Source organism: Chinchilla lanigera, unplaced genomic scaffold, assembly GCF_000276665.1.
Source record: "Chinchilla lanigera isolate Chin_1 unplaced genomic scaffold, ChiLan1.0 scaffold00093, whole genome shotgun sequence".
NCBI classification, from domain to species: Eukaryota; Metazoa; Chordata; class Mammalia; order Rodentia; family Chinchillidae; genus Chinchilla; species Chinchilla lanigera.
In genome coordinates, this window is record NW_004955494.1 from 7,553,910 (window position 1) to 7,581,191 (window position 27,282).

General features: G+C 37.8%; 2 protein-coding genes across 15 annotated transcripts in view; both read right to left on the bottom strand.

Annotated features, from left to right (window-relative positions):
- The window catches only part of Agbl3 (ATP/GTP binding protein-like 3), a 72,174-nt gene extending 55,946 nt beyond the window's left edge, over positions 1-16,228 (bottom strand). For 4 of the 9 annotated variants that reach the window (XM_013504936.1, XM_013504931.1, XM_013504935.1 and 1 more), the window contains exons 1-5: positions 14,968-15,230; positions 14,361-14,468; positions 13,509-13,569; positions 5,464-5,649; positions 2,103-2,258 (exon numbers count right to left, since the gene is read on the bottom strand). In XM_013504936.1, the coding sequence (XP_013360390.1) occupies positions 2,103-2,258; positions 5,464-5,649; positions 13,509-13,569; positions 14,361-14,468; positions 14,968-14,979 (523 nt within the window). In that variant the 5' untranslated portion in view covers positions 14,980-15,230. Of the gene's footprint in view, positions 1-2,102; positions 2,259-5,463; positions 5,650-7,187; positions 7,393-13,508; positions 13,570-14,360; positions 14,483-14,967; positions 15,231-15,562 lie in introns of those variants that run through there. The other 5 variants (XM_013504933.1, XM_013504934.1, XM_005405496.1 and 2 more) reach the window with 5 other exon arrangements.
- An 8,024-nt stretch (positions 16,229-24,252) lies between these two features.
- Cald1 (caldesmon 1) overlaps positions 24,253-27,282 on the bottom strand; it is a 97,397-nt gene continuing 94,367 nt past the window's right edge. For 4 of the 6 annotated variants that reach the window (XM_013504983.1, XM_013504981.1, XM_005405503.2 and 1 more), the window contains one exon: positions 24,253-26,496. In XM_013504983.1, coding sequence (XP_013360437.1) covers positions 26,488-26,496 — 9 coding nt within the window. In that variant the 3' untranslated portion in view covers positions 24,253-26,487. The remainder of the gene's footprint in view (positions 26,497-27,282) is intronic. The other 2 variants (XM_013504984.1, XM_013504982.1) reach the window with 2 other exon arrangements.

Below are 27,282 nucleotides of genomic sequence, written 5' to 3' on the forward strand. Positions count from 1 at the left end.
CTCATCCCTGGTGGGATCCTGACTATCTCACCTTGGTTTTGTTCGTCAGCTCTTATTTCAATTGTCGGTGTAAGCTTGAAGGCAGAACACCCATGTAAATATTTGAAATCAAATTTTAGAATTCAGTGGTACTTCTCTCACTTCAGTTACTTAAAAGTATGTGTGTGAGCTAACAGGGATGTGTACCATGCCCAGCTGTCTTGCTGTTCTTAAATACCACTTTCCTAAACTGTAGTCCAGAAAATCACCCTAGGTGGAAATCCAGACCTAAACATGGGCCCACTTCATGTTCTTATCTCTTTTTTCAAAGACCCTATATAGCTCTGTTCTATACTTGGTCCAAATGCGTGGAAACAGCTCATAACATTCAGTTACTTAAAAGTATATGGCTTGATTTCTAGAATAGCTGACTATACAGGGAACAGTCCTTGTGAATTTCTGTCTTGCTAGCTCTTTAAACAAAATGTGTTTTACTTACTTACTTACTTAATTAATTTATGGTACCGGGAATTGAACTCAGGACCTCACACTTGCCAGGCAGGTGTTGCACCACTGAGCTATATTCCAGACCTTAAATAAAATATGTATGAAGTGCAATTAAAAACTACCGTTGATGTTTACTGTTGATGCTGATGTTGATGATTTTAAACATCAACTACTACTGTTGATGTTTACTGTTGATGTTGCTGTCGATGACTTTAAAAAGATTGTTACAGTAAAAGGCACATTACCAGGAATCCCCCTCAAAATACTCCCCTTGCTTCACACACATTTAGCCCATCACTACTGCCACTTTCTGAAACAGTTCTGGAAGTCATGAGCGTCTTTAGTTGTGTTGTCATGGGGGCCTGAACTGATTTAAGATGTTTCTCTTTCATGGTCACTGTGACTTTGGGGAAGAGCCGGAAGTCGCCCAGTGCCAGACGTGGTGAATAAGGGGGATGAAGACACACTGTAAGGTTTTTACAGGCCTGCCTTTCTGTTGGATGGCTACTGGCAGGGATGTTCACTAGTATTATTTTTGGTCATACCTTATGAACACATTCACAAAAGAGGACTTCCAGAACGGCTTCAGAAAATGGCAAGAACAATGGGATAAATATGTTTGAAGCAACTGGGAGTATTCTGAGGGGGACTGATGGCAATATACCTCTTATTGTAATAAATATTTCTTATTTGAACATTTACTGTATATTTCAATCACACTTCATATGCTTCCTGGAAAGTTTTTAAATATATGAAAACATCAAAATATTGAGCTCTGATAGTAAATTTGTTCAGGAGTCCCCTAATTCCTCACATTAATGCTTCAGAGGCAGTACAACACAGGATATAAGCTGAGCTTTTTGTTTGATTATCTGCTTTCTCAAAAGAGCAAGCAAAAGATTTTGCTTTAATAAAGCTCACAAAGTGCAAATACTGATCTTGAGCGTTAAGGAATATTTTTCTGAGATAAAATCTTAGATGTGATTTGAATATATTTTCTCTTTTAAAGATAATAACCCCATGGAATGTATCAAACAGGTATGTAATTGAAAGAAAACCATTTGAATGATTGAGTGAATGCAAGCTATAGATGTAAAAGGAAGAAACAGCTGTGAATTCCACTGCATTGAAAATTCATGACACATAATTCATTTAAAATACAACTCTCCATTCTAAGAGCCATCATAATTTTTTTTGTTTGTTTGTTTTTTGAGGTAGGATCTCACTGTGTAGCTCATCTTTTTTGGGAGTCGGGGGATAGTGGGAATTGAATTCAAGACTTCCACTTGCCAGGCAGGCACTTGTGCAATTGAACTATATCCCCAGCCCTCCTATCGTGTAGTTCACAATGGCTTCAAACTCACTATGGGGCCTAGGCTGACCTCAAACTTGCAGTGATCCTCTTGCCTCCTGCCTCCTGAGTGCTGGGATTATAGGTGAGTGCCACCATGCCCAGCCAGATGTTATATTTTTGAACTGCTATACATCTTCAAAAATATAATCAACACTAAACATCTGAATCATATGCACACATACACTTTCATAGGGACACAGACTTCCTGGCAAACTAAAATTGCCACTATAAACCATAAAACAAATACAACTAAGATATTAACCCAGGGACCAAATTAAATTTCCAGCAACGTATCTCATACTGTGCCCACCATCTTCTGCCAGGTAAACCACCATGTCTTCTTTGGAGCTTGGGTAAAGAGGTTCCATTTCAAGGCCTGTTGGGATGTACACTGGCTCAGGATGAAAAGGAGCCCAATCTGGAAAAAAGGAGGGAAGCATTATTATTTGAATACTATTTCAAAATAAAACAGGAAAGTTTGATTGTATATTTTTAATCTAGACTATGCTAAAACTTAGTTTTTTACGTGGGGTTGGATTTTACCAATGGTTCCTTTGAAGTAATAAAGAACACTGTTACGCTATATTCTAAATGATATCAATTCAAGACTGTTTTGTACTTACTATGAACTTCATACTACAATTTCTATTTCCTTTGAGCCCTTGATGCCATTCTATCTCACCCCTGAGACTCTTGTTCTAGTTTTTATTTATTTCCCTGCATTTTCAGCCTCTTGCTTGACAGTGGTCATCTCTTATATTTATAACATGTCCAGGTTTCCTCTGTCTCCCAAAAGGATGGGCATTCTTAGACCCTCTTCCTTCTCCTTTAGCTACCAGCTTCATTAGGACATTTCTCTCTTAAAACTTGTTAGTGCCATGTGCAAATATTGCTAAGGATGAATCATTTGACAGAAAAATTACATCTTAACTGTATTTTTTAGTGTACAAATTTGGTGATGACAGACAAGCATGACTGGGAAAATATTTTGAGGATTCCAACGAAAATGTACTTCTGTTAAAGAATAGGAATTGAATCTACCTATAGAAAGGAAGCTTAGACTTCCATATTGATGCAAATCTGTATCACTGTGTATTGCAGTCTACTGAACCACACATAATCGATCTGATAATAAAAATTACAAGCTAAGCAATAAAAATTATAATTAAAAGTAACACTTGTTAATTGAAAATATTAATCAACTCAAGCCAAAATTAATCACAAATTACAATATAGCTCCCATTCTGACAACTAAGAATTTCAGCCACTTGCTTTTGTGTATGCAGCTGATCAAAGCTCACATGACATCTAGAATTTCAGTTAAAGAAACATTTCATTAATCTCTGCTTGTGTTCTTTTTAATTTCTTAATAAACTGCCCTTATTGTAAAGAAACATGAAAATCTATAATCAGAATTGGAAAAAGAGCTCGTATATAAAGGTCAACTTTGCAGTTTATCAGAATATGCTTTCTGAGAACCAAATTTTGAGAATCAGTCTTAACTTTCTTTAATCTAGCTTTTGTTCACTTCAGCCCCATGCTCACTGTTCCAGGAAAGCCGTTCTTTACTATAACATCTTGCTAAGGAAATATACATAGAATTAATGCTAGAAATATAAAAGCTGCACCGTGAAAGAGGGAGTTGACCAAGCAACCAGAGGAGCAGAAACTTTCTCCATGCTAAGCCTGTGACTGAGGGCTGAGAGTGGGGCCAGTGATGTGTGGACCACCAAGCTGCACTGAGAGTGTGAAGAGGGGATGTCCAATGAGATGGGGAGAAAATAAGCTGACTGGAAGGCAACGTGGGTTTGGGGAGTTCTGGGGAACAACGGCAGGGTGGGCTCCAGTTTCACTCTGCCCATTTGGGTCTCTCCTGCTCTCCTCTCACTGCTGTTGCAGGGGAAACCTCAGGTAGAGAGGCGTGCTTTGTCTGCTGCTTTTCAAGCCCTGTTACAGGTACATAAGGAAGAGGCTGTGAAACAGAAGCAAGCTATAGGAGGAAAGGCTTAGGGCAGGGCTCACATTTAGTGGCAGAGCAGTATTTTTTCTCTGCTTACTTTATGTCTCTTCCTGGCATGGGAGCAAGGAGAGGCCTCGTAGAGGAGGGTTGAGAATGCTAGCAAGAGTGGTGAAAAGAGAAAAAGGAAAAGAGACCCCTCTACTCCAGAACAGAAGTCTACACTCATAGGCCTCGCTGAAGATAAGTGATGCTTGCAAGTACTAGCAAGCATGAAATGTTTTTTCATTTTATGAAAAAATAAAACAAAATTTCAGAAACAAATAATACATTTATTACACTATCTCATTATCTTCAGAGTAGTTACTCAAAGTACAAGACATATACTGAAAAGAAACAAACATAATAATACAAATCTTTCTTTTCAATGAACTACAATAAACTAGTATTATAAATGAAGCCAATTAGGACATATATTGAGATATTCTTAAAACAACAGAATTTGTCATTTGGAGACATATATGAACTTCTCCCTATTTCCTGCAAGCATGAATTCTTTAATACCTTTTTAGCCCTATGATTAGAATTCTTAGGGAAAATTAATGGCCCTCTATGAACAAAAACCAATGTTCTTTCTCTTTCCTTTTCTGTCTAGCTCATCTATCTACCTATTTATCATCTCTTTCTCTGTCTACCAAATATCAGGAGAACAGTTTTTAAAAATCTCCCTAAGCAGCATCTTATTTAAGAACACTAAATGCTCTATTTCTACTTAATTATGTCTAATTAAGTGTTTTTTATTTACCAATGAATATCTTTAAGAGCTCTGCCTGGCAAGAATGTATGTATGTGCACTATAGTCAACAAAAGAGGAAATGCAACAGCCATGGGGTGCTGCAGAACAGCGGGAATGTTTCTATCGTATTTGTGGACATTAAGGCTGCAAGTTCTTTCTAGGAGAGTAAAAAATAAACCTGAGAATGAACACGTATGGGAACATGATGATATACATGCAAATATGCAATTTTCAGTTCCATAAATGTCCATGAAAAGGAAGCAGAAAGTGGGAAAGGACAGGAAAGAAAAAGAAATGGGCACAAAAAGATAAATAAAAGAGGAACAGAAAGGAAAAAGAGAAAGGGACAGGAAGAGGCAATAAAGGACAAAGATACATTGGGAAGAAAAGACATCCCGAGGGAGAGAAAGAGGAGCAACAGTGAGCAGTCATGGACAGCAGCATAGTTAATGGACATCCTGGCCCAGTCTCTATGAATGTGACTGTGACTTGGACATAGTCTCGCTGTTGGCATTGTTTAGAATTACTAAAGCTATGGCACATAACTTAAACCCCTTAAACATGTGGCATTTGAACACCTAAAATGTGACTAATATGAATTATCTATTAATATAAATCCACATCAGATTTGGAAGATTTTGTATAAAAAGAAAAATGTGCTTAGACATATTTAGGATAAATGTATTTTTAAAATTAATTTATTTTTACCTTTATAAATGTAGCTACTAGAAAATTTACAAGTACATACATGACTCATGCTGTATTTCTATTGGAATATACTGTTCTAACACCATGAGTCTCCTAATTAAAACCAAGGTAGACAAAGAGAGTTTGTTAATGTCTGCATGTTTAAAACTGCTGAAAACATACCAATGTGCTTGACTTTTTCATCAATGACCTCACAATGGTATGGCCACCGTGTTGGGCTCAGCGGACCAGAAGAGGAGACACCATATAAATCTCGGGGTTCGCGAAGGCGTGGCACCCATCTCCCTAGCTGATATTCCAATAGTATCTGTGTAGTCCGGGGGAAGAATGGGTCACTAATAGAGTCAGCTGAAAAAAAGATTCAAACACCACCATGAGTGACAAGAAGGAAAACACTAAGTCCTATGATGTTTTATACAGTTCTTTATTTTCTTCTAACACTATTCAATCTAGGGATATTTGTGGATATCACTATAACAATTAATGGTGTTTAAAAATAAAAATACAAATAAAATCTTGTAACAAGTGATCTTCCCAAAAGCTAAAAGAATGGTAGTGACCTTGTATATTAAGCTGAATTCTTACTACTACTCTAAGAATGTCTGTTTCTAGCAAATTATCTTTTAACTCTTGTTAATCAGACTGTTTGTCTAATGTGTTAAACACACTCACTGACTATGATTCTTCAACACTTACTGGAACTGTATTTTCAAAGGTTGCTAGAGAACTTTGCCATGACATTTTTCTCAATTATCATTCTAGTGCCACAATGTGACACAACCCAGGAACATGATGCCCATAACATGCAGTGGGCCTTACCAAAAGGCAATGCAGTAGTCCTGCTTCTTTCAGTGAAAGAATTCTGTGGCATTAGTTTGAAGGAAGTTCTACTTAAGCTCATTTCCCATCCTTTGTGATGCTGTAGAAACTGCCAATTAACTTCTAACTATAAAGCTCCCAGTGGAATGATCCAAGAAAGGCTTCTATTCCACTTCACCAAATACTTTTTCCCCCTTCCTTCTGCATTTACCCCGTAAAAGCTTTCCTCTCAGATCTCTCAGGTGAAACCTCCAAGCCACTTCATTTTAAGCTGCCCAATTCATGAATTGATATTTGTTCAAATAAATCTTAATGTACAAAGCTTAGCTTTTAACAGTTTTTACACAAATTGGATCATTTTAAACATAGTATTCTGTGACTTTTTCATATTATATACCATGGACAATTGTCTCGATCAGTAATAAATATATCCCTTTCCCCAGCCAAATAGTATTACACCTTACACTGTATTTATTTAACAATTTTCTCATTGATAGATATTTAGATCCCTTCCAACTTTTGACTCATTCTGAGAAAGAAGAATTAGAAGGGATGTCTTCCCTAACAAATTCCAAAATATCAAATTTAAAGCTACTATAATTTACAATGTGACAGAGACTCAGGAAATGGGTAAGTGATCAATGAGTCAAGTCTAGGAATGGATGGATGGCACTTAGTATATGACACAGGTGTCACGCCAAATGTCACATGACAAAGATGATATTTCAAATTAGTGGTTAAAAAACAAAGACAAACCAGTAAATAATCCTATGGACTATAAAACAGCAAGGCAGCTATTTTTGAATTAGAAAATAAAATCTATTACTCATACAGGGCTTTCAGAAAGATGACAGAGTGGTGAACAGCAGAGAAACAGCCTCTCCAAGATTTGGTGTCTAGACCCTGGAATACAGCAACATGAGGAAGAGAAGGTGGGTTCACAGGACCCAGCAAGGATCTGAAGTGAGAACTGAAGTCCAAAGGGAGAGCAAAGAGAGAGACCTCAATGCAGAAGAAAGCAAGTGGCACTTTCTCCCTGAGCCCTGTGTGGGAGGGGCAGCTCAAACCTGCATACACACAATGCCTACTGGCAATGCCAGAGGTCTCCACAGAGAAATGCACCAGTGGAATGCAGCAGTGGTTGCAGAAGACTGAAGTGGCTGGTGAGTTATTCAGGTTCAGATGTTCCCCCACAAGCAGGCAGATGGCTGGTAGTTGTCTTGGAGACGGGGTCAAGAGAGCTTGGAATTCAGAGCTGCTGTGGGATGGTTTCGTCTAGCAGCTCCCTGTGTCTGGGTGAGATGGAACCAAACTCAAGTTGAAACAAGGTCAAGGAGTCAAGTTCAAGGTGGTAAGGAGTTGAGTCCAAGCAAGGAGGCACATGGAGTGTTGCAGGCTGAATAATCGGGTTCCAGCCTCACAGCCCAAAACCAGCCTGAACTTCAGTAGAACTAATGGTGCAGGCTTGCTGGGATAATCCACTACCTTGCTGCCTATTTGGCCTAGCCCCTGATTCTTTGCCACTGGCCAATAGTATTATTTATGACTCTTAGGCTATCTCAGTCTTGGCATACAAGGAAGAACAACTGATTAGAACAGTTGTGTTGTCTTAGCTAAAGGAGTGCAGTCAGCAATGACAGTAGCATCAAACACAGTCTAGAAAATGACTTTCATTAACTATTAATTTGCTACCTTTAACTGTATGATCTATATTTGTAGTTATATAATAAAATCTAAAACCAGAAAATTGTATGCAGTAAATACGCCCTCAGTATAGCAGTTTTACCCTTGGGAGAAAATTTATAAAGAGTTAGGGGAAAAAAAATAGAGAAATAGAAGAAGAGAAAGAGGTGAGAAGCAAGGCTGTAGGACAAAGGAAGATTATGCAAACTTCAGGGGGTGAAGACGAGAAGGAAACAATAAAAACAAGAACTGAATAGAACAACAGAAAAACTAGAAGCAGTGTTCATACTCATAAAAACAAAAACAATCCAAAAAATAAACAAGAGGGAAAAAAAGAATGTCCACTGCAGGGCATGTTGTCTGCTGTCACTGGTAGACAGAGTGGGCAGACAGAGCCCTAATCCATATTAATTAATCCCAGCAAGTCAGCTTCTCACCTCTTTTTGCCAGTGGCAAAGAATCAGGGGCTAGTAAATTAGTCCACTGATTGATTTGGCATAGTTCTGACTATGATTAAGGATGTGAGTGGTACACCTAACCTAGGGCAGGTAGTCTGCTTGCAATATAAAGTACAGAGTATTGCCTCCCTTGCTTGCTTGCTTTTGCCATTTTCTGCTGCCACAAATGGTTGCCCCTTTGCCATGTCACCCTGCCCTGGAGCCAGCCAATTATGGACTAAAGCCTCTACAAATTGTGAGGTAATAAATCTTTCCCTCTTTAACTTTGGGTGTTGGGTATTTTGTTTCAGCAACAAGAAAAGTAAGTAAGACACAACCTAATGTTGAACCTTAAGCTTCTAGAAAAAGAGCAAGTCAAGCCCAAAGCTCATATGAGGGAGGGAAGTATCAAGATCGGAGCAGAAATCAATGCAACTGAGACCAAGAAAACAATATAAAGAATCAATGAATTAAGGAGTTGATTCTTTGAAAGATTAAATAAAATTGACAAACCTTTGGGCAACCTTACCAAAAATATGACAGACTCAAATCCATGCACTTAGGAATGAAATGGGTGAAATCACAACAGATCCTGCAGAACTCCTGAAGACCCCCCAAAACCTACCTTGAGATCCTGTATTCTAATACAATGAAAAACAGAAGAAATGGAAAGATTCCTACATACATATGAATTACCAAAGTTGAATCAAGAAGACATAAAAATTCTAAATAACCTAGTATCAGGTAACAAAATTGAAGATGTAATTAAAAACCTACAAAGAAAAGCCCTGACAGATTCCCTGCTGAATTCTACAAGAAATTTAGGGAAGACCTAATGCCACTACCTCTCAAACTCTAATGAAATTGAAAGGGATGCAACTCCCAAATTCATTCTTGGAAATGCGTATTACCCTGAAAGCAAAATCATAGAAGGATCAAAGCAAAATCATAGAAGGATCCAACCAAAAGAGAGAACTACACTCCAATCTCCCTCATAAACACAGATGCAAAGCCTTCAGTAAGATACTGGCAAACAATGCAGAAAATCATCAAGAAGATTATATACTGCAACCAAGCAGGATTTATAACAGGGATGTAGGGATGCTTCAACATACACAAATCAAGAAATGTAACACACCATATTAACAGAGCCAAGGACAAAAACCATATGATCATTTAAATAGATACAGAAAAAGCATTTGACAAAGTCCAACACCCATTCATGATAAAAACCCTACAGATAATTGGAACAAGTGGTCTTTATCTCAATCTGATAAAAGCCATTTATTACAAACCAAGAGCGAACATCATACTAAATGGATAAAAACTGAGACCTTTCACTCTAAAATCAGGAACAAGGCAAGGATGTCCACTGTCACCACTTTTATTCAATAGTTGTAGAAACATTAGCCAGAACAATTAGATATGAGAAAGAGAAGAAATAAGGGTGAGAAAGAGAAGAAATAAGGGTAAGAAAGGAAGAAGTTAAATTATTATTATTAGCACATGACATGATTCTCTACATAGAAGACCCCAAAAGTTCCACCAAAAGACTTCTAGATTTAATAACCAAATTTAATAACCAAATAGCATAGCTGGATACAAAGTCAACACTCAAAAATAAATAGCATCCCTGTACACAAATAACAAACTCACTGAGAGAGAAATTAGGGAAACCTTCCACACTAGCATCAAAAAGAGTGAAATAACTAGAAGTAATCTAATGAAGTAAGTAAGACAACTTCACATCCAAAACTACTCTGAAAAAAGAGAGCAAAAAAGATATTAAAAAATAGAAAGATATCTCCTGTTCTTAGGCAGGAGGAACCAACAGAGTGAAAATGGCCTTACTTCCAAAACTGTTACACAGATTTAATGTAATCCTGATCAAAATACCAACAGTATATCTTATAGAATTAGAGAAAACAATCCTAAAATTCATTTGGAAACAGAAAAGACCTAGAATAGCAAAAATAATTCTAGACAACAAAGGCAAGACAGGGGGCATCAGAATAACTGACTTGAAATTATACTACAGTTACTGTGATAAAAATAGCATGATACTGGCAAAAAACAGACAGAAGAATCAATAAAACACATCCAAAGATGCAGAAACAACTCCAAGCACTCATCCACTTTCCCTCTGACAAAGAGGCCAAACACCTTCACTGAAGGAAAGACAGCTCCTTTAATAAATGGCACTGGAAAAACTGGCTTTCCACATGCCAAAGATTAAAAGTATATCCATGTCTTTCACCATGTACTAAACTAAAATTGAAATGGATCAAAATCTAAATATTAAAACAGGAACACTAAATCTGATGGAAGATAGAATAGTAGAATTCTTTAAAGACAATGGTATAGGAAAAGACTTTATGAACAAAACCCCAGTTACACAGGAAATATCACAAAGAATCAACACCTGGGATCTCATTTTATTGAAAAGTTTTTGCATAGTAAAATAAATCACCAAAAGAGTGAAAACAGCTCACTGTGTGGGGAAAAAAATTTGACAGCTCCTCCTCAAAGAACTAGTATCTAGAATGAAAAAAAAATCTAGAATATATAAAGAGCTTTAAAAAATTAGACCACCAAACTGACCCAACCCAAAAATGGGAATCTGAAGTGAAGATTTCACTCCACTGTTGGTGGGAGGGTAGACTGGTGCAACCATTGTGGAAGTCAATGTAGATATTCCTCAGAAAACTAAAACTACAGCTCCCACTCGACCCAGCTATTCCCCTTCCTTGTGTTTTCCCAAAGAATTACAAGCCTGATACCACAGAGATATATGTACACCCATGTTTACAGTGGCACTTTGTAATAGCTAAATCTCTGAAATTGCCCAGAAACCCATCAACGGATGAATAGGTAAGTTGTGGGTTGTTCTTATACAAAGGAGTACTACTTGTCTTGGTTACTTTTCTCTCATTGCTGAGACAAAATACTTGGTGCCCAAAATTAAGGAAGGAAAGGTTTATTTAGATCACAGTTTGTGGAGGTTTCAGGCCATACTTGGTTGGCTCCAAGGCAGAGTGACACTTGGCATAGGGCAACCTCCTGGCGGTGGAAGCAACAAAAGCAAAAGGGAGGAGCAGCAGCTGGAAGAGCAAGCCTCTTTCCCTCCCTTATACTGTATGCAAACTATCCGCCCCAGGGCAGGTGTAACACTCACATCCATAATTCCAACACTGGACCATAAATCAATCATAAATCTAGAAGCCCGCCCTATGATTTCATGAGGATTTGGGGGGACATGCAGACACAAACCATAACACTACTCTATCATAAAGAAAGATAAGGTTCAAACATCTCTAAATAAATGGATGTACCTTGAGATCATAATTTTAAGAGAAATAAACTGGACATACGTTTAAATACTGCACTGTTTCTCTGGCATGAGCAATGGGAAGTGTAAATGAGGTCCAAACTATAGACGCTGGGAAATGGGAAGGGGAACTAGGGAGGGGGCACAGAGAAAGGAAGTAAGAGACAAGAAAAAAAAAGACCATAGAAGGAAAAAAATGTAAACAAAGCTTTTGTAAATAATGAGGGGAAGAGGAGATGAGGGAAGGGGACAGGAATGGGAAAAAAGAAGCAAGATATACCATGTAGTTACAAACTCCCTATGATGGATGTTATACCTAAAATATATTAATAAAACAAAAATTTTAAAGTCAGCTAAAAACTAAAAACAATAAAAGAACTGATACATGCAACAGCAAAAAAAAGTATTACTCATACACATAAATGATAGAGAAATAATGAAATTCAAATATATACATAAAAGTACTTAAAGAAAATTTACATGATGATACTGACATCTTTGGGGTAGGGAAGGCCTGTGACTTAAACAAGATACAAAATAAAAAGATCACACATAAATACTGATAACCATATCAAAATAATTAAAAAAATAATAGCAGTAACACAGTTAAAGGATTATTATGAATTAACAATTAAGGCAATAAACATATTAAACAATTAATTTCTCTATTAAGGAAATGCTAATTAAAACAGTGAATTACCTCCTGTTTTCCAATAGATTGGCAAAATTTACAAAAAAAAAGGTAGGAAGAAAAAGTCCAGAAACACTACTACAAAATTCTTTTGAATATGGGTATAGATGTATGTATCAATGGAACAAAAAAGGTCTAGAAAAATGCACAGCAACTTAAGAATAGTAGTTATCTGAAAAGTAAAGATTTGTTTCACGATGGTCATGAAAAATACATGGATATATATGTAGGTACACAAAGGGCCTAATTTCAATGTTGGAATATCTTTGACAGACACATATTTAGTGGAAACATTTTAGCATTTGAAAGTTGAACTCTAAGTGTATTAAGTTTTAAAAATCAAGTGAACATCAATACTTACATACACGGATATATGTAAATGAATGACTGATAGTTCATCTTGATTTGTCAACTTGATTAGCTAATTTCCCAGGGACTCACCTAGATTAGTAAAGCACACTTCTGGGTGCCTCTGGGTGGGTCATGGAGCATGATCTTGGGGGCTATATCTGGTCCCTGGCCCCTTCCTTTTCTGTTCCTCCCCTGCTTTTTCCTGGCTGCTATGAGGTGAAGCAGCTTTCCTCCTCTATGCCTTCCCAGTGTGATGTTTCTTCCTTCGAACCAGCTGACCATGGACTGAAATCTCTGAAACCATGAGCTAAAATAAACCTTTTCTTCTTTAAATTGTGTATGTTGGGTATTTTGTCCTAGCAACAGCAGGATACAATGACTTTATTAAGGAAACTGTATAAGCATACTTCATTTATGGGAAAGATGTACCTCTAACTATTGTATTAATTATAACGGGTCATTCTACAAATACACTTAAAGAGTTCTCATTTTTAAAAAATTTTTATTTATTTATTTATTTACTTTTTTGGTACCGGGAATCAAACTCATGACCTCAGGCTTGCCAGGCAACTGCTTGTGCTGCTGAGCTATATCCCCAGCCTCACCAACTTTTTTTTTTTAAAGAGAAATGACAAAGTCATCTTTATGTTCAGTGACATCCTTTGTAATCATCACTTTCATTAATTTATTTTCCAGTATAAGTCAGTTCACCTAATATCAACTTGAAAAGTTCAAACTACAGAAGATTTGAATAAAAGTAGATACAACATGTCTCTCTTTTTAACCAGAGCAGTCATTCCCTATTTTACCCAATCTGACTTTTTAAAAGTTTCTTCACCTTATTTTTTATCCACTCTAGGTTTTGTGAGGGAGGAAAAATGTATGGATAAATTCAAACCTGTTAATAATGCACACTGATGAATATCTTCACTTACAAATTTCATGAATGTATCCTCATCCTAAAACAAGAAAATTTTAAAATATAAAAACCAACAACTACCTACCAAATCCAGAAAGTTTTTACCACTGGGGGTTGTCAACTTGACCGACAACTGAACTAATGACAACCTCAAAGTCATGCCTTACAGGGCTATACATCATTTTGGGGACTTTATTTTTGGACCTTAATTTACATCCATGATAATTTATACTTTAATGAAGGAAATCAGACTAGGGCCAACCAAAATATTTTAAACACATCATTTTACCTCCTTTTTTTTTCTTCCATGTCTTTTCCTCTATAATATTAGGGCCACACTAACCTTATTATGATGATACAAAGTGGGATTAGAGCACGGGGTTCTAACATGATACATGACTGTAACACAATAGAATTACTACATATAAGAAAATAAGTGGAGTAAACTACAAAAAGAAAATCCTGGTTTAATATGCACATTTTAATAAAACCCAGAAGAATCTCAGCCAAAATATTTTCCCAAGAAAATGTCATGGGTTTTTTTTCCCCTCCCCTTTTAAATTTTTTATTACTACATGTTTGCAGTACATGCTTACATTCCTTGTGTGGAGTTAGTACAGTTCACAACACATCTTAGTTCCTTTTTTCATCCCCTTCCCCCTCCCTTCCACCTCTTAATCCCCTTTCAATCATTTTCCAAAGTCAATAACCATTATTTAAATGTCCAATTAACTTTTACATTACATTGATTTACAATATTTTAGTTGGGAATATATTTTTAAAATATACATTTTATCTAATTCAGCTAAAGAAAAGTTAAGAAAAACATACTGATTCATCTTCATCACTTATGGTTCGGTCTGAATAGTCTTCCTTATCTGAATCTTCTGACATCTCTTCCAGTGTTTGGCTTGAAATCTCTTTTGTTATATATGTGGGCTGTAAAATAATTTCTAAGAAACTTACTTGTCAGCTTTTCAAATGGAAGGTGTTATTTACATGATTACTCAAATATATTGTTTTACTAATAACAGTGGCAAGTCTTCTCTAAAACTAAATTAAAATGCAGCTTACTAAACCTTCAATTTCAAAGGTTTTAAGAAAGTTTCCATCACTATGCAGAGACAAAACTCACAATAAATGACAAATCAAATAGTTTAATTGAAAAAAATTTCCAGGGTACACAGCCAAGTCATTTACATTTAAGCACTACACAGTCATACCAAGTTCAGAATGATCCTAAGGTAATAAAATATAATGAATCAAGGAAAATTATACTTATTTAGGCAGCGAAACACAATAATATATAGTTTAAGAAGTTTTCCCCCGCCTTCTTTTCAGCTGACTCCAAAAGCTGAAGTTACAGTGACTTTCTATTCTGACTAATATTATTCTGCAGATACTCCTTCTGTTCTAATACTCAATGACACGATCTTACTGAAAACCCCATAGCTCCCGGAAAGTTGTACTGGCGACGACCATAAAGGCGCCCGCGAAACGATCCTCCCGCGCGGATGCTATTGAGACAGAGGAATAATCGAAATTCCTCGCCAAGATTCTACAGCATGGGGAGCGCACAGGGCTTCACCAACTTCCAGTCTCCTGGTTCAAGCGCAGCGTGGACCGCAGCTAGCACGGCGCGGACAAGCGGCTCCTCCCGAGAACCCCGTGGCCCCGCCCCGGCCCCGCCCCGGCCCCGCCCCGGCCCCGCCCCGGCCTCAGGTCACCGAGGGCCTCAGGTCAGGTCACGTCCCGTCGGCGGGGGGGGCGGGGCGGGGAGCGCGTTAGTGCCGTAAGGAGCAGGAGGCGCCTTCCTCGCCCGAACTTCCGCCGGCGCTGCAGGCCCTGAGGCGCTCGCCATCCTGTCGCTTCGCCTGCACGCTCCCACCACAGCTTCTGGCCAGGCTAGTCTTCCCACCCGCACTGGGAGAAGACTTCAGATTCTCTCCTTGACCCGCAGGGGCCAGAAATAGGAAAAACTTTACTGTAAAAGCCCCAGCATCAACCTCTACAAAGGGCAGGTCACTGGTTACCTGGGCAATGCCCCCAGCCTCGCGAGACCTCGAGGAATCCGCGCGAGACTTCGAACAACCCTCGGGAATCTTCTAACTTCCGGCGCAGGGGCAATGCGCTTTCCTTGGTTCTAGAAAGAGGGAGCTCTGGGGTTGACAGGGCTGGGGTAAAACAGCGGGTTGGGCAGAGAGAATCGCTGAGGTTAGGACGGTGGGGACTGCAGGAGGCCAAGGGAGCGGGGAGGGCGAGACGGCAGTCGGAGAGAAGCCGGTGGAGCGTACTGCTTAAGGCTTGTGTGCTGGAGCTGTCCTGACCCAAGGACAAGTTTATTTTGTGAACTAAAATGACTTCATCAGTAAAATGGGTATAATAATGGCACCAATTCGTGAGAAGATTAAATTGAAAGTGTGGTGGTCTTTGGTATGCACCCAGTAAATTCCATTTTGCACAATTGTGACTAATGATCTTTATTCTGGAAAATGAGGCTTTTCTCCTTAAATACTTGGTTTGCGGGAATCCTGAACGTATTAGTGTGCACTCTCAAAAATTCTTATCAGCTCTCAGATTCCTTAAATGTAATCGTTTAACACTGAACGTTTAACTTGTCTTCTGTGGCACGACAAATCACTTTACATATATTGTGTCATCTATTTAAATATGAGTTTGCCATAACAAACATTAATTATGTACATTCTTCTTTGATTTTTTTCTCTGATATTTAGCTCTGGTGGACAATTTAATTTTGAGTTTTGTTGTTGTTCTTTGTTTTTTCTTTTTAATTGGTTTTTTTGAGACAGGGTCTTGCTATGTAGTTCAGGCTGTCCTTGAACTCACTATGTAGTCCACATTGAACTTGCAGTTCTCCTCCTGCTTCACCCTCCCCCTATACTAGGATTACATGCACGCCACCGTGCCCTGCCTGATGGATAATTTTATATACATTTGGAACAATTTTCCAAGTAGACTGGGAAAAAAAAGAATGAATAGCTGTTTGGTACTACAACAAGTCATATGCCATGAGATTTGTGATACTGTAGAAATGGAAGTAGTATTCTGTAGCAAATTTGAAAGTAAAAAAGAAGGCAAGGCACTATGGTTTAAGCATGAAAATGGGTTAACATTCTTTTCAGATTTTGTAAGTTTTTTAAATTAAGAGTTCTTTTGGTTTTTTTGTTTTGTTCGGTCATCAAAAATTTGGAAATTTGGAACCTCCAGATTAGACTTAGCCTGAGAGAATAAAACATAACTTAAGCTCTTCTGAAAATTAGTCTTCATTGTTGTGTCATGCCATAAAAACGGTACTAAAAGTGACATGCACAGAGTTTTTCCTAGTGTTTAGATGTAGTCTCTCCCCAGGGTACTTCTGTTGAAATTTAATATCCATTTCGAGGTTTTTAAGAGGGTAGAAGCTTAATCCTACTGTGGTATTTAGAGGTAAGGCTTTGGGAAGTGATTAAGATTGGATAAAGTCATCCAGGTGGAACCCACATGATTGAGTACTGGTGACTGTGTAGGATGAGGGAAATCAGAGGACACATACACAGAGACAAAGTCACACACATTTTGAATCCATCGTATGATGCTCTGCACCCTCTTGGAACTCTGCCAGCAAGAAGACCATTGCTAGAAGATGTGGTCCTTTGACCTTGTTCCTCCAGATCCGTGAACCGAACTAAACCTCTTTTCTTAAACGTACCCAGTCTGTGGTATTATGCACTTGGCAACAAAAAATATACTCAGGCCATATTTTTATATGGAATCTTTTTCTGTGGGATTTTAGTCTCATTACAGCCATAGGAGGTCACATGCACAAGTGAAGCTCCTAGAAATAATATAACCAGGTTATACAAGAAGTAAATGGCAAGGCTAGGACTTAGTCTCACTTTTAGTCCAAATATTTACATTATCATATGTCAAAGAATCTTTACAGAGAAAAATTGTCTTACTCCATAATAAAACTATTCAGGCATTCACAACTTTGAAAATCATATGCATTCATTATTTCATTACTTCAGTGAATTTTATTGAACGCTTATTACATGTCAGGGACTGTTCCCAGTGTAAGGCTATTACAGGGAACAAAACATTCTTTATGCAGCTTATGTTCTAGTGGGAGAAAACAGACAACCAGTAATAACAATAATCAAAACCAGAGTTAGGGTTAGGGGATGATAATTATCATGGGAGGAAATAAAGCTGGAAAAAATAAAGAGCATAGAGAGTGCTGGTGTGTGGGTCTTGGTAAGGGAGCTCTTTTTAGATGGAGTTGCCAGGAAAGATCTCTCTGACCAGGTAGCATTTGAGCAAAGGAATGAATCATAAGAATGCTTTATTGAAAGGAACAGTTAATAATTGATTATCTGATGAATCTTACATGTCTATATTTGTTTTCCTGAGTAACCGCTTTGAAGATATCAATATGTAATACAACAACCATTGTTAATTTCCTATCACCTTGCCTGAAACTCAGTATTGCTTGTATTGTTTTTGTGTTATTTTGTAAATGTATGTGTGTTTGTTAATATGTTTTCATTCTTTTTATTTTTAAAATAATAAAAAAGGATGTCCAGGGAAAGACCTTATTGAGTAGGGGACATAGCTAGTACAAAAGCTCTGAGGGAAGAATTGTGAATTAGACCAGGCAGTACTGTGTACCCAAACCTTAGCTGAAGTCAGTATCATTTTAAAGAAAGATTTCCTGAGAACTTTTCTCTTCTCCAGGTAAATTTAAGATGATTTTCTTAAGCACCTAATTCTTTTTAAGTTTTAAAAATTAAGAAACAAAATCAAGAGTATTTCCAAACAGTAGTGTACTAGAAATGAAATTCTTTGTATCTAAGTCAAAGTAGAAGTGACAGCTGAGGTGAGCTTCTACCAAAAATTTTCTATCAGTCTGCGCTTTTGTTCCTTTTCCCTAGGATCTCACCAGAGAATGGTACTGGGCAGATTCCTTACATGCCCATCTTTTGCCATTTGGGCAGACAGATTTCTCCTAGTAGCAACTTTCCCTCTTCTATTTTCTGATGATTTTACTCCCAAGACTGCATTATAAAAGGCACTGTAAAAATAGAGTAAGTAAAAAAGGAAAAAGACAACCAAAATTACATCTCCAAAGCTGCAATTACTGGTGTGGGAATCAGGAGGAAAGTTTGTTTTAGTAATAAGGCGAAGTGAAAGTTGTTTTGGGAGTATGATTTATTTTGTATAATTATATCATTTTTAATTTACTGGGCAGAGGCTTAAAGGAAAACATGAATTTACTAAGGCTATCAGTTCTTCATAACATCAGAGAGGTTAGTAAGTGTGAGGCTTTCAAGGTCTGGTCACCTTGGGGCTGTGAAAGCAGTTCAGAGCTTGAGAACATTAGGTAGTCTAATACTGTGCCTATCCTATCCTTCCTAAGGCCGTCTGGGTTTAGGATGAACCAGTATAGGCGAAACCTCTTAAATTGTTTCTAGACTCACATTTTGAGCTCTTTTCTAGCCAGCAGCCAATCAAGACACAGCTCAAGGATCATTCCCACTGAGATACCATTCTTGACTCTGTATCATCAATATTACTTGTATTTGGGGGCTACACGATGCAGTGATTCCCTTTAGTACGTGAAAATGAAGTAGTAAGAATGTCCCCTCCTTGCTCAACAAATAACAGAATAAATCACTCCAAAGAGACTGCACTTCCCAGCTCGGTGTGCACATGATCTCCCTCCCAACAGCGCAGTGGGGAAGGCTTGTCCCCACGCCCCCTCGCAGAGGGTGTTTGGGTCACGTTCCGTAACATTTCAGCTAATTTAGCCAGGTACAACAGTTTTGTTTTTGTATTTAAGATTTCATTCCACTATTTGGTATTTAGATTTAGGATTGAGAAGTTCATTTTAATTTCAGGTTCAAACTTCGCTCAAAGCCCTCCTTCCCACCTCTTAGAGCAGCCTAGATTTCTTTCAAGCTCTGGTGACTTGGGGACTGAGGGGAAGTTGGGGTTTTCTGTGTACACTCATTCATCCCTCCTTTTTTGTAGATTCTGGGTCCTTGCTGTGTTAGGATGTAGATGGGCCGGGATGTCAAAAGAGCAGAGGTCTGTGTAACTGGCCAAGTCCCCAGCCGCATGGTATTCCTGCTCTCTCTGTGGACTTCAAGAGGAGAACAGTGGCTACAATCAGCCCCTATAAAAGAGACTCTCTTCAAGTCACTGTCCCAGGCAATGACCCCTTGTGACAGAATGGAGCACATGGTGGTTAAGAGTAGGGGCTCAGGAGCTGACTGCTGGGCATCAGCTATTCTGCCGCTTAACAGCTATATGACGATGGCAAATTTGTAATGCTGCCTGTACTTTAGTTAGTTTACTTGTAAAACAGGGCTAATACCTGAAGGAATCTGACTCCTGCCATCCTAGGCTGACTGCCATCAGTCAGCCCCCTCGCCCCCACAGCTGTACCCAGTGACTCACATCCTTATCCAGCCCTGCTATTGATAACAGCTCATATCATTATTAGCCCTGCTGTTGATCACAGCCACTACTCCCTGCACATCCCCAAGCCTTGCCCTTGGGCAAGCATCCTTGGCAAGTAGCCATAACCCTCTCTCACTGAGCTCCCTCACCTGACCCTGTAAAAGACTCCATTAGCCTGTACAAGGGGATCCATTGTGGTCTAGTGCCAGAGCAGTCCCTCTCAGGGTTGTTCTGGAATAAACCTGTCCAGTTGAGCTCATACTTGTTTCTTTTCCTCCTTTTTTCCTAACAGTTCCTATCAAACAAGGTTAATCTGAAAAGTAAATGAGTGAGCAATGTGCAGAGCTCTAAGCACTTACATATGATTCATTCATGTGATGTGAAGGGACAGTTCAGAACTTCCCCTCCCCCTGGCCACAGTACTTCCATTTTCACAAGAGCATCATGTGAGAATTTGTTAGAAGATGAATTCTCAGGCCCCACCCAGACCGACAGAATCAGAAACTCTGGGGTGAAATGAGCCCCCAAGGTATTCTGGAGACCCACTGGTACAGAAAATTAAGAGTGAACTGTGGAACCACTATGACCTTGAGTAAGTTATGATGACCTGGTACGGCTGTTGTGAGGATGAAGACAGTTGATACACAGAAAGTGTTAGGTCACAGTAAATATTCTCATTCTGTTGTTTTCAGTGAGAACTTTTGAAGCCCACACTGAGTGAGTGAGGGCACTGAGTGAGATAGAGCGAGAGATAGAGATAAGAGAGAGAGAGAGAGAGAGAGAGAGAGAGACTGAGACAGACCTTGTTTCTCAAAGTGTCTCCAAAGCAGCTGCTATAACTGCATGCTCTGGGGCTTGCTGGAAAGGCAAACTCTCAAGCCTTCTTAGGCCTATGTACGTATGAGTATCTGCATTTTCCTTTTGAGGAGCAAAGCAGCTTTATAAACTCAACCCTACACCTACTGAGTCTGACTCTCTTAGGCGTGGAACCTGCATCTTTGCATAACTAATGAGGCCCAGTGTTGATTCTGTTCTTGATCAAGGATTGAGAAGCCCTAGTGAACTCAGGACAACCAGTCTGTACCACTTGAAAAAAGCCTCCAAGCACCTGTGCTGTTAATGTGGCATTTATTCTAAAAGCCTCTTTGTACAGAACACTGCTGGATAAGGTTGAAAACTAGTTAAAAAAACTGATCCTGCCTTCTGTATGATTATAGTCTTTTTTTTTTGCATAATTTTAGCATATTTGATAAAATGTTATTAAATGAAGCCCTCTTATCTAGGTAGAAATGACTAACGGAGCCTTCAAAAATATATTTTATTGGAACATTTTTTTGAAATCGTATTTCAGGATAGCCATGATCCCTGAAAGACATGCCATGGCAAACTTCTGCCACTGAGCCCAAGTTAGTGAGAGGCAAGAGGCTAAGACTCTTAGGGATGAGTTGACGTGTGCACTAAAAACCTGGAAACACAAAATGCCATAGAACATATCAACTTTTCAGAACCCTGGAAACTTCACTACAAAATTTATCAGCAGTAATTTAAAAGAGTGTTAATAAATTGAAATGCTCATGAAAAATCATCATCTTATCACTTACCCTGCAAATGTGTTTTGTGTACACTTCTTGGGGTGCAGAAAACCATAAAGGAATGTTTAAATTGATGATTCCAGAATGAGGTGTTGTCTCTTCCTTCTAACTGCTGACAATTATTTACTATGTAATTCTTTGACAACATGCCCTGGGGCCTTGTGATAATTTATTTCTTAAATGAAGTTGTTATTCAATATTTTGTAATTTTTCATCCTTATCATTCATCACCTTCCTAGAGCAATATAGTTATTCCTTGGAGTGAAGTCAGGTGATATTTTAAGACCAGGAGAGAGAGAGAGAGAGAGAGAGAGAGAGCACTCACCCTTCAAGTTTGTCTTTCAAACTCATCCTTACTTTTAGAAGGCATCTCTTTGGAAACCCAATCATAAGTCAAAAGTACTTTACCAAGTCCTCATCCTTGGCATTTAGAAGATTCTGACACTTTTTCCCTCTAGCCCCATTACATTGCAAAAGCATATGTCAATCTCTTAATTGCTTCTTTCAGGTCAGGAGAGGTTTTGAAGCAGAAGGATCCCTAGTATAAATAAGGGAACAAAAGTAACAATACAGGTGGCACATGGGTAGGATGCTATTTAAATGCAAAAGGATCAATAATTGCATTAACTGTGAATGGACTAAATACTCCAGGTAAAGCACAAAGATGATCAGAGTAGGTTAAAACCCAAACTCAAGTTGTAGTATGTATGTATATACATATGTACGTATTTGTTTGGAAGTACCGGGGATTGAACTCAGGGCTTTTGCATTAAGCTACATTCCCAGCTCTTTTAAATTTTTTTATTTTGAAGCAGGACTGCACTAAACTGCCAAGTTGCCAAGGCTGGGGTAAAATTTCAATCCTCCTGCTTTAGGCTCCCAGGGTGCTGGGATTATGGGGATACACTACCTTGCCTATCTTTAAAACAGGATTTTTAAAGACACATCTAAAACCAAAAGATATATAAAAATTGAAAAGTAAAAGGATAGATAAACTTATATAATACCAGTATTAGCTGAAAGAAGGCTACTGTAGAATTATCAAGAATACAAAAAATAAGCTTTAAGGTGAAAATCTTTGCTACAAATACAGTCATTTCATAATGACAATATTCTATCCATTAGGAAAATATAGTGACTCTAGGTTTTAATAGTCTTAAAATATCCCCTTAAAATATAGAAAGCAAAATTAACAAAATTACAAGGAGTAACAGACAAATCTATAATTGTAATGGGAGGTTTGTTTCATATTTCTTTTTTAGTAATAGAACAAAGAAAAACATCAGTAAAGATAGTTTGTTGGGATATGATGAGTAAACTTGACCTGAACAGAGACTGAATTCAGATCAAGACCTTGTTAGATTGTGTTCATTCCTATGGAGGAACAGGCATTTAGGCAAGATCTTTTTTCTTATCCATTCTTCTACTTGCAGCACACATGCAAGGGTAGGAAAACATCTACAGTAAAAACCGGTTCCCACATCACACAAGAGACCATAGTGTTATGTTCTCAGGCTCATATCCTGAAAATGTTCATCATAAAATTTATTTTCGTTTGCTCTATTTTATCAATTTGGTACTAGTAATATAGATTTCATTCATTACTTAACCTTGTAAATTAATTGTGATGGCAACTATCTTGTTGTCCAGGTTTATTACTCTTCTTGTTAAGACATAGCTGTAAAAATACTGTGTTGTTGTAGCAACCATTGTTAATTCCTATCATTTTGTTTTGAGGTTATGTATTGTTTTTGTTGTTTTGGTGTTGTTTTGATTTTGTCTTCACTGTTATTGTTCTGTTAGGTTTTTTAATCTTTAAAATAAAAAAAAAATACTGTGTTCTTACAATGACTTAATAAATTCTATCAATTTCATGGGCAGGATTTGGGGGATTTGTGAGGAGCTCTGGAAAACATTTTAAGCTTTTATGAGAACCTTAGATTTCAGACTAATTAGTGCTGTATAAATATGCAATATTACTATGAAAATGTATTTTTGTATATAACTCTGGTATCACCAGATCCTTGAAAGTAATAAGTATTGCATACATGAGTGGTAGATAGTTACTGGCTATGTCTACTATAACAGACACAATCTTTCAGAAACCAGCATTGTCCATCTCAGGAGTGAGGGGGTGATATGTGACTATAAAGGACTGAGCAGGAAGATAAAGGAACACTTGATAGTTTTATGTTTAAAGAAAAAATTTTTTTGAGTTCTGAGGAATGAACCCTTTTCATTGGTTTTTAAAAATTTTTTTACTTTGAGAAAGCATCTCACTAAATTGCTAAAATTGCCCAGAATGGCCTTGAACTTTTGATCCTCCTGCCTCAGCCTACCAGAGTGCTGGTAGTTCACCACCACGTCTGGTTTAAGAAGATTTATAAAAATTTCTCTTCTACATTTTCCATACACGTCTGGTCTGTTGTTGTTTAGCACCATGCCTGGTTTAAGAAGACTTTAAAATTTCTCTTCTACATTTTCCATATATGTCTGGTCTGTTGTCCACATTACAGAAATTATGAATATTTTGTTACAAGTTTACCTGTAATAAGAAGCAGTTAAACATATAAAAATGCTTCTCTTCTTTAAAGAGTGAAATCAACACTCAACATGAACTACAGGTTTTGAATATCATCTGTATAGTACATAAAATACAAGCAACAACATTTGGAGGAATTCCATTTATTGTGGAGCATTTTCACAATATATTTATTGCAGCGATCAGTGAAAATTATCAAGTGTTTATAACATTTTTAGGAATGGCAGATTCACAGAACATGCTAGTCGACTTACAGTTTGATCTCTTAAAGATAACAGAGCATTGTAATGAGTGGAACTTGCTTTTTAAAAGATTAAATCCAAACTGAACAGAAGCCTATCCTAAACTTATTCCATACAAATACTGGAATAAAAGTCAGGATCAATACATTCTCTTCTCAACTTCAGACTTTCTAGAGGAATATGTGATACTGATGAGGAGATGTTCTGGTTCAAAAGCTCAACAAAGCAATGTTCTCTCATCATCAACAATGCAATTGATCCACCTCACTGCAATGATAGGAGTCATCTACATGTAAATCCTAGTTTATCTTACCATAGACTGATGTCTACTCTGTCATGGGTGGCTGGGAATGTGTGTGCAATCTTGGTGGTTTATCTTTCTTTGGCCCAGGTTTGCTAAAAGATAGGGGATCACACTATCCTTTTCTGATCAAGAGGAAACAGACTTTGGAAGACAATGGCTGCTCCTCAAGCCAGCTTTTCCCTGGTTAGCTTTTTGGGGAAAATATGTGGATCAGAAATGAGTTATTTGAGAGGCTCTTTCAGTGTGGCAGGAATTGAGACAAAGGCAATTTTTGATAAACGAGGTTGAGTTCATATGTGACACTGTGTATTGTCTACCCTAGGACACTTTGCCAACACACTGGAGCCCTCTTTCACCAATTGTGAATAATAAAGACTTGCAGGTTAAAATATGATCTGATGTCTGGATGGTGTGTGTGCAAAAGTAGTAAGTCAATAATAACTCTTGGGGAAAAAGCAAAACTAGTAGAATTAACACATTTAAAAAAAATTCCAACACATTATAAAAAGTACCAATGACTAAGAAAGGTAGAAAAGTTTAATTTTAAAAAAATGTTTCAGAGTATATAAAGATGGAAATACTGTCATGCCTCCTCAACACTGGATTTTATTTACTTGTTTGCTTCTACACATGAACCAGAGTCAGTCTTTTCTTAGACTTGTATGTGGAATTCTAGTCTGTGTAATATCATCACTGAAATTCTTGTCTTTACATTTTAGCGAAGGAAGAGACCTCAGTTATCACATAGGCCAACTTACTATGAACTTTATTGTTACAAATAAGCAGGCTTTGAGCTTGATTCAGATGGTAGATTTAATATAATTCATACTGGACTTCAAGATTGCCTTTAGTTATAAACTAAATACTATGTTATAGAAAGTTTCAACTCATTTTTGACATTTCTAATCCTTCTTTGTTGCAATACCTTTTATTACAGGTCATTGGGCACTGAAAACATATTGATACCTATCTGCCATGTTTCTACTGGCAAATATGAAATATTAATATAATGTGACTTTTAATTTTTAAAAAGCTGTGATATTGGCTAGTTACAAGGACATACTACTAAATATAATAGTCTAGCACATGAAAAAGCATTCTACCATTAATGTGTTTGTATATGTGTATGCACATACATACATAACTTGGTAATCTAAGATGTGGTTCAGGCTACTATCACTATCAAAGAAATCCACAAAGCAACCAACCTAAAAAAAATCAGTACCACTGTCAGCTAAAATAATAATCCAATTTAGATATGCATCAGCATGAAAAAAGCAATACCTTAGTATATCTTCTTTTTTAAAAAAGACAATCATTATTGCTGTATATCAAATCTGATATGGGTTATTGCAGAAACAATTACAATTGCCTACTTTAGATAATTTCTTCCATGCTTTATTCTAAAGTGCAGAAACAATGTCACTTCTGTATGAATTTATTTAAAAAAAAAAACTATGGTTCATTTTTCTAGATACTGCACACATTCCTCAGGCAATCTTAATCTTGAATGTCCCGTTGTTGACGTCCCCTGTGGTTGGTGTCACTGTTCAGACAAGGGCTGACGAGCAGTAGGAAAGTCTATTTCACAGCATGGGTTTCTTTGGAAACAGGCTCCTGTGCAAGTTGACCATGAACATCTCTAGAGGTGACTATTAAATATAGTGATCCTGTACATGGGTTTACTGGGATATTGAAAAACAACAAAAGAAAATGAACCCAATTTAGTAAATCAACATAAATATAAAACAGAGCAATTAGCCCTCTACAACTGAGCTGGTCCAGCGGCTTGAACTTGGGTTTTTCTGGAATGGCTTCAAACCTGCTAAGAGAAGAGAACTTTAAATTGGCAGCCTGCAGTGTTCCAGCCTGATGGTTTTTGTCAGAAAAAAAGAATTATAGCATGATAGGAATTAATATTTACGAAAGGAGGGATTACGGTTGGCGTTCTATTCAAATTTGATCTTTTGCTCTATTCTTTCCTCTGTGGACTCCTCCCACCCTTCTTTCTTCCTTTCTTTCTCCTTTATATTTCTTTTACATATCTTTTTGGTTTTTTCGGTTTTTTCTCTGGTACCGGGAACCGAACTCACGACCTTGCGCTTGCCAGGCAGGCACTTTGCCGCTGAGCTAAATCCCCAGCCCCTCTTTTACATATCTTGATCTTGGGCTTTGGTCATGGAATTCAGAGTCAAGGAGACTTTTTTTTAAAGCCCTACTGTAAGGGCTGGAAGCTTCTAGTGCAGTGTGGAATAGGCACACATGACTGGCCAGCTTAGTCAAGGCCATGTGCACATACAGTGGTGGAGTAGGATATATTTATGGTTGGGTTTCTCCCATTTCCCCTCTTAGCAACGTGTATTTTTTCACTCCTGTTCCTACACCTCTGGCCCTGCGACTTCCCTGACCCACGGTCCTATTCTTATTCCATCCCCCTTCCCTCTCATCCAGCTGCTAAAGATCCTCTCTGGGGTATGAACAGATATTGAAGCATTGAAAATTCACTTCTGCAATGTGCTGTGCATTTTAATTTCAAAGGAACAACCGTGTGACAAACACCGAGTCTGGCCTTTTAGAGCAGGGCTATCTAATCTGCTGCACGTGTCGCCAG